The sequence below is a fragment of the Centruroides vittatus genome, unplaced genomic scaffold (genome assembly GCF_030686945.1).
Source record: "Centruroides vittatus isolate TY-2023 unplaced genomic scaffold, ASM3068694v2 contig_824, whole genome shotgun sequence".
Classification (NCBI taxonomy): domain Eukaryota; kingdom Metazoa; phylum Arthropoda; class Arachnida; order Scorpiones; family Buthidae; genus Centruroides; species Centruroides vittatus.
The window spans coordinates 1,600,593-1,615,142 of record NW_027122537.1 but is presented as its reverse complement, the minus strand read 5'-3'; the positions used below and the strand labels follow the sequence as shown (position 1 = coordinate 1,615,142).

Below are 14,550 nucleotides of genomic sequence, written 5' to 3'. Positions count from 1 at the left end.
TAATGTAAAAATTACGATTTATAAATTTTCTCACTAATTCAACAAAAATTTATATATAAATATTCTTCTCTACGGCATTAGATAAACACGAAACTTTAAAGGAAAATTAATAAAAAGTGAACAGAATTTTATGCTTAGTTACAGGAATTTAATTTCGTGCACGAAATTAAACAATTTTCGACCTTCATCGAATTGCGTGGATTAGAAAATACGTCGTTGGCTTTTACGCAACATATAATTTGACACCCTTCCAAATCCTATAGAATTCTTTCACAGCTTTTTCCTATATAAACTCTCTCTACTTGCTAGTGGTTTACACTGATCCCAAGCATTCAGCCTTAAAATGAAGTATTTAGCAGTTTTAGCTTTCGTCGCATTATTTTATGTTTGCAGTAAGTATTCGCGATATTAAATTATAAAAAAAAATAAAATATGATTAAAATTGATATCTCTTTAAACGTTAGATTGCGAAGAGTGTTTCAGTTCGACAACTCAAGATTGTATTAAAGGAAAACTTGAAAAGTTGACTGTGAGTTAAAGAATTTTCTTTTAATTGTGTAGGATATATTTAAACGTATATAGAAAATGAATTATTATTATTATTATTATTATTATTATTGTTATAGGAGGAAGAAAAACAAAAAATTGAAGCTAAAGCTGAAAAGTGTTGCAATGATAAGAAAGATGATAAAAGAGTAACTAATCATAAATTAAATATATTTAATAAACAACAATTATTTAACATTATTTTCAAATAAATAAATAAATTAAACTAAATTAATTATTTATTAAGATATAACAATTTTCAAATACTTTCAATCGTAATTTATATTTTGTAAATTTAAATTTAAGTAATGCTATTTCTATATTTTAAGAATATTTATAAATTTTAATTAATTAATAAATTACTTTACTTTTAGTTGGTATGCATTATAAAACAGTTTCAGGTAAGAATACTCTTTTTTCGAAATTCTAAATTCCTTATTTTTATTAACACTTAAGTTTAAAGTAGTGATTTAAAGAAAAAACAAGAATTTAAAATTTTTTAAAAAGTATTATGCTCTCATTCTACCGTAACCGATTATTATATATTTTATAAAATTAAATTTGCATCTTTCTATATTGTTTTCAGGCCGTACTAGAAACTAAAAGCCTGGTGTGATCTGCAGGCTACGTGAAGCTTTTAATGGTTTCTAGTGACTAAGGTGGGGCCCCTCGGCCATATATGGCACAGTCTTAAGAGGGGAGCCAAATATTGCCCCCCACTTAAGACTTTTAAATCTTTCGCCGAACCTCAACCTTAAGTGAAAATAATCAGACATTAATAAAAAAGATGAAGAGATTATATATTATAAATAATAATCGGTTAGAGATGAATTATCATACATCAGGGATTGCAAACCGTTTTGAGTCCGCGTGCCATACAGTAGACATAATTATCTTTCAAATAATTTATTCGTGCCGAGGTTTCAGACTTCGAATGACTATTTTTAAAGAAATGAAGCGAATATACTTTAATTAGAATAAATTTTAAAAAACTGATTAAGAAAATGATGATATATTCAGCTGAAAACGTAAAACAATAACAAGTGTTTGTGCCACTTTGGACAAGCGGGTCATAGGTTTGCCACCCATGTCGTATATTTTTTAAATAATACATATAAAACAAAATAAGGGAAACTTCAATTTAAAATAATAATTTTTAAGTGAAATTTTTAATATAAATAAAAAATTAAAATAATGCGTGATACAGTAATGACCAATTAACAATTGAATTTCAGGATAATAAAATTTGGGAATGTGTTGAGGACGAGACGAAAAAGTGCTTAATGAACAAATTCAAAGAGAATGTAAATAACTTTAATAATTTAATACGAATTTTTCATCAAGACACCATTTGTTAATTTTTAATATATTTTTTCTTTTTAGAAAAGTATTAAGGATATCGTGAACATTTACGTAATTAAAACTATAAAATATTACATTTAAAAGAAATATATGCAACTTTAAAATTAAGTAAAATTGATCAATTTTTTCCAGATAACTACCGATGATTGCACTAATGTGTTTGAGGAAGTAAAGGTATTTTATTTAAAAACAATAATTTGTTTATATAATTTATTTAAGACTTTGATTATTGCAAAAGGTCCTACTTTACAGCAGGAGATAATTTAAATCGTATATAATTTTAAAATATAAATTACTTTCTGTTTTATAGAAAAAAGTGGATGAAATATGTTCCGATTACTCCGGTGATGATAAAGACGTCACATTCATGTGCGAATGCAAAGATATGTTTTATCAATAGTGAAAGTGATACAGAATCATTGTTAAGTTTTTGTTTGAGATTTGTAATTATATAAAATGTTTATTAAAATATAAGGAGCATTATCTAATTGTTGTTATCGATTAAAAAGTATCGCCGGTCGGATGTCAAGGCGGTTAAAACATCATCTTACCGCTTTGGGGAAACACGGGATTGAATCCGGACGGATCAAACCTCCAAGAATTTCTCGGGAACGGTCCTACTGGATACACGAACACTGTTTCTTTTTCAACCTCCGATAATCCATAAAACAAAGACAAATGTAAGTAACAAAATGAATTTATTACCAAAAGTTAGGTGCAAACATAGTTACTTTTCGACATAATCACCATGAAGATTGATGCATTTGTCTATCGCGATTCGACAAAGTCGCGCAATGTCCTGGTATTTATTTATTTAACAATAAAGTGTTACCTCTTAGATTTGTAGACAATCAAAATAATTAATCAATGGATATGAAACTAATAAATTATATTCTTACTTAAATTTTTTTCAGGAAGCATACAACCTAGAAAAGTAATAAGATTTTTAGTATAAGCTTAAAATATAACCTATATATATAATCGAGACGAGTTGATAATAATAATAATAATCAGCGCAGAGCCCAAACGGTTAAGAGTTGAAAGTTGAAATTTGGTACACAGTTAGGGTACGTCACGAGAACCCACACTAAGAAGGTATTTTTCGAAATACCTCCCCACGGGGAGAGGGACAGGATTAAGGCTTAACACTTCCATGAACAATGGAAGTGTCAAGTAACAATGGAAGTGTTGCGTAACAATGGAATTGTTAAGAGAAAGCGACATGCAAGACGCAGTTGCAGTTTTTTTCGTTTTTGCGGGAAATCGAACATATTTTTAGACCCATTTAAAAATTCTGTAATTAGTCTGGATACAGGGGGGACCCAATTTTTGCATTCTGTGAAAACGGGTAAGGTTGACTGTAACGTAATAATCTTAATTTTCGCTAAAAACGGTTAGGAGTTGAAAGTTGAAATTTGGTACATAGTTAGGGTAGCAAATTTAAGTACCAAAGTGTTAAGTAACAATGGAAGTGTTAAGTAACAATGAGAAAGCGACGTGCAAGATTTACGGGCTCTGGAAAAAAAAATGAAAAAGAAAAAAAGTAATATGTTAGAACACATTCGATTTTCAAATTTAAACACATTAGTTCGGTTTTTCTCGACCTTTCTTCTTTAGAACATTCGATGAAAATCGATCGATATAATCAGAACACGTCGTGAAAATCGAACAATATTAGAACACTCGATTTTCAAATTCGACTTTTTTTTAGAAATACTTAGTTTGTTGATTAAATTACTCTTTTTTGTGACTATAACTTAATAATCTTAATTATCGTTATCGTTACTTTTGCCCGAGCAACGCCGGGCCTACCTGCTAGTTATCTATAATTCAGAATAAATATGTACAAAGATTTTAAAGTCGACTTGACCCGTTGTCATTCTCTGAATAATTGTCAAAATATAAGGGTTTGGCCATTAAAAAAATATCTATTTTTATCCCTAGTTTCTTATTATTTCTTAGATTAAATTTCATGTAATCTAACATAAAAAGTAATAAAATATCCGTGCAGCGCTAAAAATTTTATGCGGACTGGCAGTTAAGAAATAGTAATATTTAAGCTGAATTTATGTTCTTGCGTGCAGTAAACTGACGTCAATGCAAAAACTTAAATCCAGCTATACAGCAATATCATTAAGTACACTGTAGAAGTGTACTTAATGATATTGCTTAATGCTATGTTATCAGTGCGTAGCATAGCATTAAACTTGGTAGGTATTTTCGGCATTCAGTATAAAGCTAATTTAAAGCAATTGTGATAAAATTGATTTTTTAAAAATAATATTACTTACTCTTTCATTCTTTTCATTATTATTACTTCAATTTATCGTATTTTTTCTGAGATTCTGGTATTTATCATTCTATAATAAAGAAAAAATCAATTGTTATATAATCTTTTTGATGACTGGAAAAGTTATTTTTACTTACATTTGTATTTTCAATGACTTCATCAATGCATTTATAATCTTTCTCACTCGCTTACAATTTTCGAATTGTTTTTTATCTTTCGTAGCTATTACTGAAAACAGGTAGAATTATGTCAAAATTCATTCGTATACAATTTTAAAACGTGCAATCTTAAATAATACAAAATAATTATTTATTTCCAGTAAAAAATATGGCAGTAAATACAAAAGATATCATCATCTTCATTCCGAACTCTAAGATTTATTACAGAGCTTACGATAAGAAGTCAATGTCAACACGTTAACCTATGGTAATTTGGTGGCGGTTAAGAAAGTTTATATAGGAAAATTGAATGCAAATTTTTATTTAAGTTGAGCAGATGCCAAGTTTTAAATAATGAGTATGCAAATAAGCTGTTTATACTCGCAAGCAACGGCGGACGAAGGAGAGGGAACAGCGGCTTCAGCTTTTCCTATTGACAGAAGAAAATATTAAAATTTATTTCTTCGAAACATTGTTTTTAAAAGTTTATGATGGCAAATAGGGTTATCAATATATAATCTTTATGCACATATTAATAAAAGATATTTATAGTTATTCAAATATTTTAAGGTGTTAGACCACTTTGGTTACTTCTGGATTCGTTACTGCTTACGAAAACTTTCGAAGGTTAAAATTGAATACTTTTTCTTCTGTTTTCCATGAAGTTTCCATAAAATAATAAAAGAATATTTTATATAAATTTTATTATATATATATTTTATTATATAGAATGTCGAGTGTTTTTTTTATTTTAATCGAAGGTAAACTTAATTCTGTACAGTCATGTGTTTATGTATTTTGAAATAATGTATATATGAAATTATAATTTATTATCATATACCGTCATACCTCGGTACTCGAACGTTTCGGAGCCCGAACAAATCGGTACTCGACCAAAAATTTCGAAAAAAAAAATGCCCCTGTTCCCGAACAAAATTTTGGTACTCGAACGGGAAAGCCCGCCAAGTCGACGTGTGGTGATTTCTTATAACCGTGAACGAATCAAAAAGGGGCGATACAAAATTAACGAGAACATTTATTAACTCACATACATCCAACTTGGATCTTACACAAAAAACGCCTCCTATCGTGAACAATGGACGAAACGAAAGTGTACATTTGTCAGACAATGAACAAAGACTTAGCTTGTAAACAATTTACCTTTTGTATACATATAACTGACAAGATTAAGGTTCAAATTATGAAACTCGATCCCGAACGGTCCCTTGACGGTCGGACACACAAAAAGAACGGATAGCGCCTAACTAAAGCGCGGTTTACAATGACGAATATGATTAACCTTAACACGACAGACAGTTACGAGACAGTCATTGTTTCGCATGCACATTAACTTACGCTGTGCTATATTTTTTGGATTAGCATCCTTTTCTTTTGATTTATTATCCCTTAAACATGGGTCCCAAGAAGTATAAAAGTGAAAGTGGTCAAGTGAAAAGGAAAACAGTGAGAACAACAATCGAACTGAAAAAAGAAATCATTGCTAAACACGAAAATGGAGTGCGTGTTTCGGATCTTGCTGTCCAATATTCTATGGCTAAGTCGACGATATCGACTATTTTAAAGAATAAAGAAACAATAAAAAGAGCTAATGTTGCAAAAGGAGTGACTACGTTGACAAAGCAAAGGCCTCAGATACTTGAAGAAGTGGAGAAGTTGCTACTTATTTTTATAAATGAGAAACAGTTACGAGGTGATAGCATTAGTGAGACATTTATTTGTGAAAAGGCGCTAGAAATCTATGACGATTTAGTGAAGAAAACCCCTGGTACAAGTACGAGTGCTTTTGTATTCAAGGCTAGTAGAGGGTGGTTTGAAAATTTTAAGAACCGAAGTGGAATACATAACGTAGTAAGGCATGGAGAGGGAGCTAGTTCAGACAAGGAAGGGGCTGAGAAATTTGTCGCCGAGTTTAGTAAACTTATAATGGAAGAAGGTTATGCACCTCAACAGGTGTTCAATGCAGACGAAACTGGGCTATTTTGGAAGAAAATGCCGAAGAGAACCTATATTACAAAGGAAGAAAAAGCACTACCAGGGCACAAGCCAATGAAAGATAGGCTTACTCTTTTGCTGTGTGGTAACGCAAGTGGAGATTTTAAGGTTAAGCCATTGTTGGTTTATCACTCCGACAATCCAAGGGTGTTCAAAAGGAACAATATTATGAAGAGTAAATTGCCTGTTATGTGGCGTGCTAATTCAAAGGCCTGGGTGACTCGGCAATTTTTTGTTGAGTGGGTGCATGAAGTTTTTGCACCAAGTGTGAAAGAATATTTGCAAGAAAAGAACTTGCCAATAAAATGCCTTCTCCTATTAGATAATGCTCCTGCTCACCCTCCAGGCTTGGAGGAGGATTTAGTCGAAGAATTCGACTTTATTCGGGTTAAATATCTGCCACCTAACACAACCGCTTTGCTACAACCAATGGATCAACAGGTCATTTCTAATTTCAAGAAATTGTACACTAAATCCTTGTTTCGGAAGTGTTTTGAAGTCACTAATGACACTCGGTTAACTTTGAAAGAATTTTGGAAAAATCATTTCCATATTCTTAATTGCGTTCATCTTATTGACAATGCATGGAACCAAGTGACATACCGTACCATGAATTCAGCATGGAGGAAACTCTGGCCCGACTGTGTACCAGAGCGAGATTTTGAGGGCTTTAATGAAGAAATTGTGGATGACATTGTTTCTATTGGACAAAGCATAGGCTTGGAGGTCGACAATGAGGATATTGAAGAGCTCGTGGAAGACCACAGTACCGAGCTTACTACAGAAGAGTTGGAGCACCTTCAAAATGAGCAACAAAGGATTTTGGCTGAGGATATGTCTTCGGGAGAGGAGGAAGGAAAGGAGGATATTCCAAGTTCAGTGATTAAAGAAATTTGTGCTAAGTGGGGGGATGTGCAAGCTTTTGTTGAAAAATCTCATCCTGATACCATGGTAGCCAATAGGGCTGTACACCTTTTCAATGAAAATGTCATGTCTCATTTCCGTAAAATTCTGCAAAAAAGGCAGAAGCAACAGACAATGGATAAGTTTTTAATTAAAGATTTACCTGCCCAAAAGCGACAGAAAAGGGAAGCAACCCCGAAGTTCCATTACCAGATGTTTTTATGGAAGGGGATTCCCCTTCTCGGCAGTAACTCCCGCTCTTCCTCCTCACACCTCCATCCACTTACGCCATCATATCGCAATCAAAAAGGTAAGTTTTCGTATGTTAAAATGACTTCTTTAATGTTTTTACTATTTATTGAGAGTTATATATGTGTTATTTACTGCTTACCTAAAAACTAAATATCATTTATACTCTAATCTGTTATGTTACTAGCGAATCAACTGGGGATTGGAACGCATTAATCCATTTTACATTATTTGTAATGGGAAAAAATGATTTGGAGTCCGAACATATTGTACTCGAACCTTTATTCTGGAACGGATTATGTTCGAATTATAATTTATTATCATATAAACTGACTGCAACTTTTATTCTATATTCTTGGAATTATAAACACGGAAATAGGAAATTCTATTCTCTTAAAATTTAAATAATAGTTTGACGTTAGAAAAATATCTAGAATAGAGAAATCAAAATAACTGTATTTTATCAGGGACCGTTAAGAGAAACAGCTAAATAATCAATTCCCCAACACATACATTTAGCTTTTTATATTTAATAAAATATGCTTCGAATGCTGGATATTATACAAGTTTGATTAAGCATTTAATAAATCACACGATTTATATATTTATTCTTTTCTTTAATACTTGTTTTTAATGTAAAATAATTTTCTATTATAATTTCTTTGCTCGTCAAAATCATAATTACTTCACTATAGTTTATTTATTTATATAGGGCCTACATAGACTTTTTGCTAGTCCGGTCTCTCAATTATCAGGTATACTCCATTAAAATATCTTTCTCTTATTGATGTCTATTATTTTTTTAAAAAATACATACAGTAAACTTTGTAACATTAACTTTAAAATAAAGAATTAAAGTTGCAATTACTGTACCCCTGTGCATAATTTCGAAATAAGAAAATACGGCTCCAAAAAGAATCAGTACGGAAGGGCCATGTCTTTCATTGCTTCTAATCCTGTACGCTCAGTAATCCGGCATTCTTCTGCTCACGGAATGGCCGGATTAGCAAAAGTCTACTGTATTTAATTCTTGTAAGTCTGGAACTATAGGAGTTGTGTTAATTTTGTTTTTCTTTTATAAATAAAGCATGATGCGAAATTACGAGATAATTTTGATAATAGACACTAGCGATCCATGTATTAGAACGCATACTCCTTAAAATGTTAATTAGAATGTACAGGGTTTTAAGTCTGAAAGCATAGGAGTTGTGTCGATTGTGTTTTTCTTTTATAGATAAAGCATGGCGCGGAATTACGAGGAAAGAATTCAGGTGATTTTGATAATAGACACTCCCAGTTTGCATAAAATTGCCGAAAAGTTTGACAGGCTGCAACCAGACATTCTTCAAATCTTAACGAATGATCTGATTCATCCTATTAAACTCAGAATATATATTTAATATAGGATTTTTATAAAAGAATTCATCCATAAATGTTTTTAGAATGCGTGATATTTATTACACATAATTTATATATATAATCGAGACGAGTTGATGATAATAATAATAATAATCAGCACAGAGCCCAAACGGTTAAGTGTTGAGAAATTTGGTATACAGTTAGGGTACGTCACGAGAACGCACACTAAGAAGGGATTTTTCGAAATACCTTCTCATGGGGGTGAGAGGACAGGATTAAGGCTTAACATTTCCATCAACAATGGAAGTGTCAAGTAACAATGGAAATGCCAACAATGAAAGTGTCAACAATGGAAGTGTTACGTAACAATGGAATTGTTAAGAGAAAGCGACATGCAAGACGCAGTTGCAGTTTTTTTCGTTTTTGCGGGAAATCGAACATATTTTTAGACCCATTTAAAAATTCTGTAATTAGTCTGGATACAGGGGGGACCCAATTTTTGCATTCTGTGAAAACGGGTAAGGTTGACTGTAACGTAATAATCTTAATTTTCGCTAAAACGGTTAGGAGTTGAAAGTTGAAATTTGGTACATAGTTAGGGCAGCAAATTTAAGTACGGCAATTTGACAAGTGTTAAGTAACAATGGAAGTGTTAAGTAACAATGAGAAAGCGACGTGCAAGATTTACGGGCTCTGGAAAAAAAAAATGAAAAAGAAAAAAAGTAATATGTTAGAACACATTCGATTTTCAAATTTAAACACATTAGTTCGGTTTTTCTCGACCTTTCTTCTTTAGAACATTCGATGAAAATCGATCGATATAATCAGAACACGTCGTGAAAATCGAACAATATTAGAACACTCGATTTTCAAATTCGACTTTTTTTTAGAAATACTTAGTTTGTTGATTAAATTACTCTTTTTTGTGACTATAACTTAATAATGTTAATTATCGTTATCGTTACTTTTGCCCGAGCAACGTCGGGTCTACCTGCCAGTTTCATATAATTCAAAATATATAACAGAAGTATTTTTGAAAGTACAGTACATGGAAACCTCGTTTATTGCGAGTAATGTCGCCAAGAAAATTACCGCAATAATCGAGAAGAATGACGTAAGGGAAACAGGAGATTGTTATCAAGAATTTTCCAAAATTATGCTTAAAATTTTAAATATTACATCACTTATTTAATATATTGTACAGTTTATTTGTTTTAAGTTATAGCAACGCAACACTTGGGCGATCTGCCTAGGGGGTGCCTTCCGAGAGGTCTTTTTTAAGGGTAACTAGTCCCTATTCAGGCGTTATAGACGTTATAAACGAAATTACCAACATTTCATATTTTGAGCTAAAAGACACTAAATGGAATCTTTGAAATGTCGCAAAAACCCGCAATAACCGGGTTTTCCCTGTTACAACGTTCTACATTTTTCTAATCAATGTTTTCATTTTCATAATTGCTGCAATTACGTTTAATTCTTCAGATGCATATAAAATTACTAATACGAGTGATTACTTGTAAAAAATGCGAGTTATTTTACTATAGTATTTTTAAAATATTACCGTTTTCACCTCTTTAATATATAATTTGTTTCGGCCTAATTTCAAAGAAAATTATGATTTAATAATACAAAAATATATTTCAAAGAATTTCTATAAAAAATACTTTATATATATATATATATATATGTTTTTACCCCAGACCTAGAGTTGGGAGTTGGGAAAATATCAATTTCTTAAAACTATTTTATTAATTCTTGCATGTTTTAAAAACTTTGAACTCAATTGGTTTATTCTATTAAAAGTTATAAAAATACATTTAAAAAAGGTTAATATGGGTGATTTTTCAAAAATTTGGAAACAAATACATATATTTTTTGCTAAACTAAAAATCTATACGAGTAAAAAATCTTTCATAAGTTAGAAGCTTTTTGAAACATAGCCCATATACCTTTAATATCTCCTAAACTAATGGTCTGATTTTCCTCAAAAATTTCTAGAAATATTTCCCTCAATACATAAATCTCCCTGAAAAATTTCAGAAAATTTCGACAAAAGGCACAGGAGTTATTAAGCTTCAAAGTGGGTGGAAACAAATAAACGCCCCGCACATACACATAATATCGATGTATACAAAAACCCCGTAACATTACTAATATTTTTTGCATTTCTCGATGTTTTAAGGTCCTCAGAGTACAAAAATGTAAAACTTTTGGGGGATATGTTTTTGACCGATTGTCATACTTTTCCTCTGTTATATATAACATAGAAATTATAAATTAACTTCATTAAAATGAACTAAAAGTCTTTTGGAACATTTTAAAGATTTAAAAAGGACATAAAAATTTTAAAATTTATTTTACTTTTCATGCAGTCGAAGTTTTTCAACTCGAAAACGTGAACATTGGACGTTCAGCGCTGCCATCTTGTAAGCTTAGAAGTTTGACAATGGCGTTTGGATCGTCGGTGGAAGTTTCAAACGCCGTTGTCAAACTTCTAAGCTTACAAGATGGCAGCGCTGAACGTCCAATGTTCACGTTTTCGAGTTGAAAACTTCGGCCGCAACCTCTCTATTGTGGAGAGACTCAAGGACATCTTGTCTTGTATCGGCAAGTTGGGCGTGAGCTTTTAGGCATATCGCTCCGTGGTAAAGTGTGACGTAATTGTCGTTGTATGGCCGCGACTCCACTAGCGCAAAAACGGCCGTAAAACCCCTCGCCGTAAAAGCTTTTAATCACGTGACCTATTTGCGTTTGCGTTGGGTTTGCGGTGGAGGTCCGGTTAACGAAGCTTTTTACGGTGACGATACTATTACGGTTGTATACGTGATATATCGATATAAAGACAATGATTATATTCTACGAGTTTTTTCTGTACTATAATTACAAATGTAGTAAAAATAATATCTTTACTTTCATATATTAACTTTTATTATTGTATTATTAAGATAATATTTAGCACTTATAAGCTTAGCTTTTTTATTATATACTCCTCTAAATGAAGGATTTTTCTTTGGCCGTCCATATCTCGTGTTTTAGGCATTCATTATTATAATCGGGATACCTCTTGTCGTAGATACATGAATACTTTCGGATGTTTTCGATAAATCTTTCTGGATCTATTCTAGATCTTTTCCAAGTAGCCACGAGAGAACGTACACAAAAGCTTGTTTTCCGCCATTTTCGCACGTGTCACAATGACCTAGATTTCACTGACTTTTGATTGGTGGATGGTACCGTTTTACGGTCGTATTCGCGTCGAAAGTTGAACACTGCTCAACTCGCTTTTACGCTGGTTTTACGACCTGCTCAGGCGTAATTAAAAGCTTTACGTCACGTGATTAAAAGCTTTTACGGCCGTTTTTACGCTAGTGGAGCCGCGGCCTATGAGTTTATGACGGTCGTTGTGCGGAAAACAATGCCTTCTGGGAGATCTTTTGAAGGTAATTGGCCCTATTCAAGCAGTTCCTTTCCCTGAACACTAGAAGTTCGGTCGTGGGTTCGCGCTTCGTCATAACGGGCTGGCCACGTGAAGTTTTTCGGGTTTTCTCCACGTCTGTAACGCCCGAATAGAGGCAATTACTCTTAAAAAACATCTCCCAGAAGGCATTCTCCTTAGGCAGATCGCCCAAGAGTTCGCGTTGCCGTAACTAAACTAAACAAACTATTCAGTGGCTACTTTTGTAGTGGCAACTTGAAAAGGGTTGTCTTCTGTGTTAACTACGTGAGATTGATGCTATTATCAAGTGTCGTCAATGAATTATGATTACTTATTTGATCCTAGTGTCAAGTTATAGAAAATAGAAATTATATTACATGTATATATGTATATATATTGAAAGACAAGTCATTTTATAGGAAAGGTCAGTCGCCAAAAATGTAATGTCCTGAACACAATAAATGGTGGTTCCTTATTTTTTGGGAAGGACTTTGTCTTCAAATAATTAATATGAATAAATAATTGTTGGTAATAAGTTTAAAGATTTATTATTTTAAAGTTTAAACTAGCTTGTTCACATTCTCAATAAAAAATCTAACAGTTAGGCCTACATGGTAAATTTATAATGTTTTGCTGTTATGAGAAAATATTCTGATACTTCAAGATATGTCAAAATTAAGAATTTTCGGAAATTTCTATAATAATAAATGTTTTTCACATTTTTAATAGAGTTTTATCTTTTACAAAAATAACAATGCAACTGACATAAATTATTTATCCAATTATATAAATATAATGGAATTTGCTGTGTTATTTTCTCAATACTGTAAAACCGCGTTCAGTCGAAAATTTAAGGAGCAAAAGTTCCCGACTTCAAGTTAATAAATTTAATACCGACTTTCTCAAAGTTTTCTGTTGCCGTAAATTTACCAATATAACAAGCTTTTACTTAAGAATCTCTTCGTAGAATGATTACAAAATTGTATTCAGTTTATGGTGTTATCAAAGCGCTCTTTTATGTCCTAATCGGAACGTCAGTAACATATTGTATTAGTAAAAAGACGCCAGGTTATGATGGCGTGGTATTGTGTAGTTAGTGCCACTTCTATTTAACGCAGTTCGATTTATCGAGGTTTTATTGCGATATACTAAACCTACTACGCACCTGTTTATTTATTAATCTCTTATCTATTTTGCTTCAAAACACTTTTTATATTGGTAAAGCAGCTTATGTATCAATTTAATTCAATAGAAGTGAATTGAAAACCTTTAAGTGAACAGAATTTTCTTTCCGATGAAACAAATAATTGTCAGTAGTTGAAACTTATTTAAATATAAAACATTTTTAACAAATGGAATTAGGCATTTCAGACCTTGTTTTAAACAGATTAGAAAATATGAATTAGCTCTTCAACAGGAACGAAATTGAATTGGAATATACGTAGGTGGTTTTTTTCAATTTCCGATAATCCATAAAACAAATGTAAACAACAAAATGAATTTATTACCAAAAGGTAAGTACACACATGGTTACTTTTTGACATAATCACCGTGAAGATTGAGGCATTTGTCTATCTGTGGACGAGCTTTGAAATCCCTCTTCATAGAATGTTGTCACCAATGACTTAAGATGGGCCCTAACGTCGTTTTGAAGATCGTCATTAGTCTCGAACCTCTGCCCTCCTAGCCACGTTTTCAATTCAGAAAAGAGGTGGAAATCTTCACATATTAAAGGTGTGAAGACTTCCACACGGCTTAAAACTTTTTAAACACCCAGAATATAGCCCCGATTTAGCACCGAGCGACTTCCACTTATTTTTTGAACTGAAAACGTGGCTAGGAAGGCAGAGGTTCGAGACTAATGACGATCAAAACGTTAAGGCCCATCTCGAGTCATTGGTGACAACATTCTATGAAGAGGGGATTTCAAAGCTCGTCCAAGATAGACAAATGCATCAATCTTCATGGTGATTATGTCGAAAAGTAACTATGTTTGCACCTAACTTTTGGTAATAAATTCATTTTGTTACTTACATTTGTCTTTGTTTTATGGATTATCGGAGGTTGAAAAAGAAACAGTGTTCGTGTATCCAGTAGGACCGTTCCCGAGAAATTCTTGGAGGTTTGATCCGTCCGGATTCAATCCCGTGTTTCCCCAAAGCGGTAAGATGATGTTTTAACCGCCTTGACATCCGACCGGCGATACTTTTTAATCGATAACAACAATTAGA

The 14,550-nt window shown here is 32.3% G+C and overlaps 2 protein-coding genes across 2 annotated transcripts; both read left to right on the top strand.

Annotated features, from left to right (window-relative positions):
* The first annotated feature begins 294 nt into the window (after nucleotides 1-294).
* LOC136982392 (uncharacterized) lies at nucleotides 295-2,391 on the top strand. Its single transcript, XM_067278886.1, has 8 exons — nucleotides 295-392; nucleotides 465-529; nucleotides 627-695; nucleotides 921-947; nucleotides 1,782-1,850; nucleotides 1,930-1,959; nucleotides 2,041-2,082; nucleotides 2,219-2,391. Exons 1-8 carry the CDS (start codon nucleotides 344-346, stop codon nucleotides 2,306-2,308), a joined length of 441 nt encoding a protein of 146 aa, XP_067134987.1. The 5' UTR covers nucleotides 295-343; the 3' UTR covers nucleotides 2,309-2,391.
* Nucleotides 2,392-5,907: 3,516 nt separating this feature from the next.
* Nucleotides 5,908-8,796, top strand: LOC136982408 (tigger transposable element-derived protein 1-like). Its single transcript, XM_067278900.1, has 2 exons — nucleotides 5,908-7,582; nucleotides 8,756-8,796. The coding sequence occupies exons 1-2, from the start codon at nucleotides 5,908-5,910 to the stop codon at nucleotides 8,794-8,796; spliced, it is 1,716 nt and encodes a 571-aa protein (XP_067135001.1).
* The last annotated feature ends 5,754 nt before the right edge of the window (nucleotides 8,797-14,550 follow it).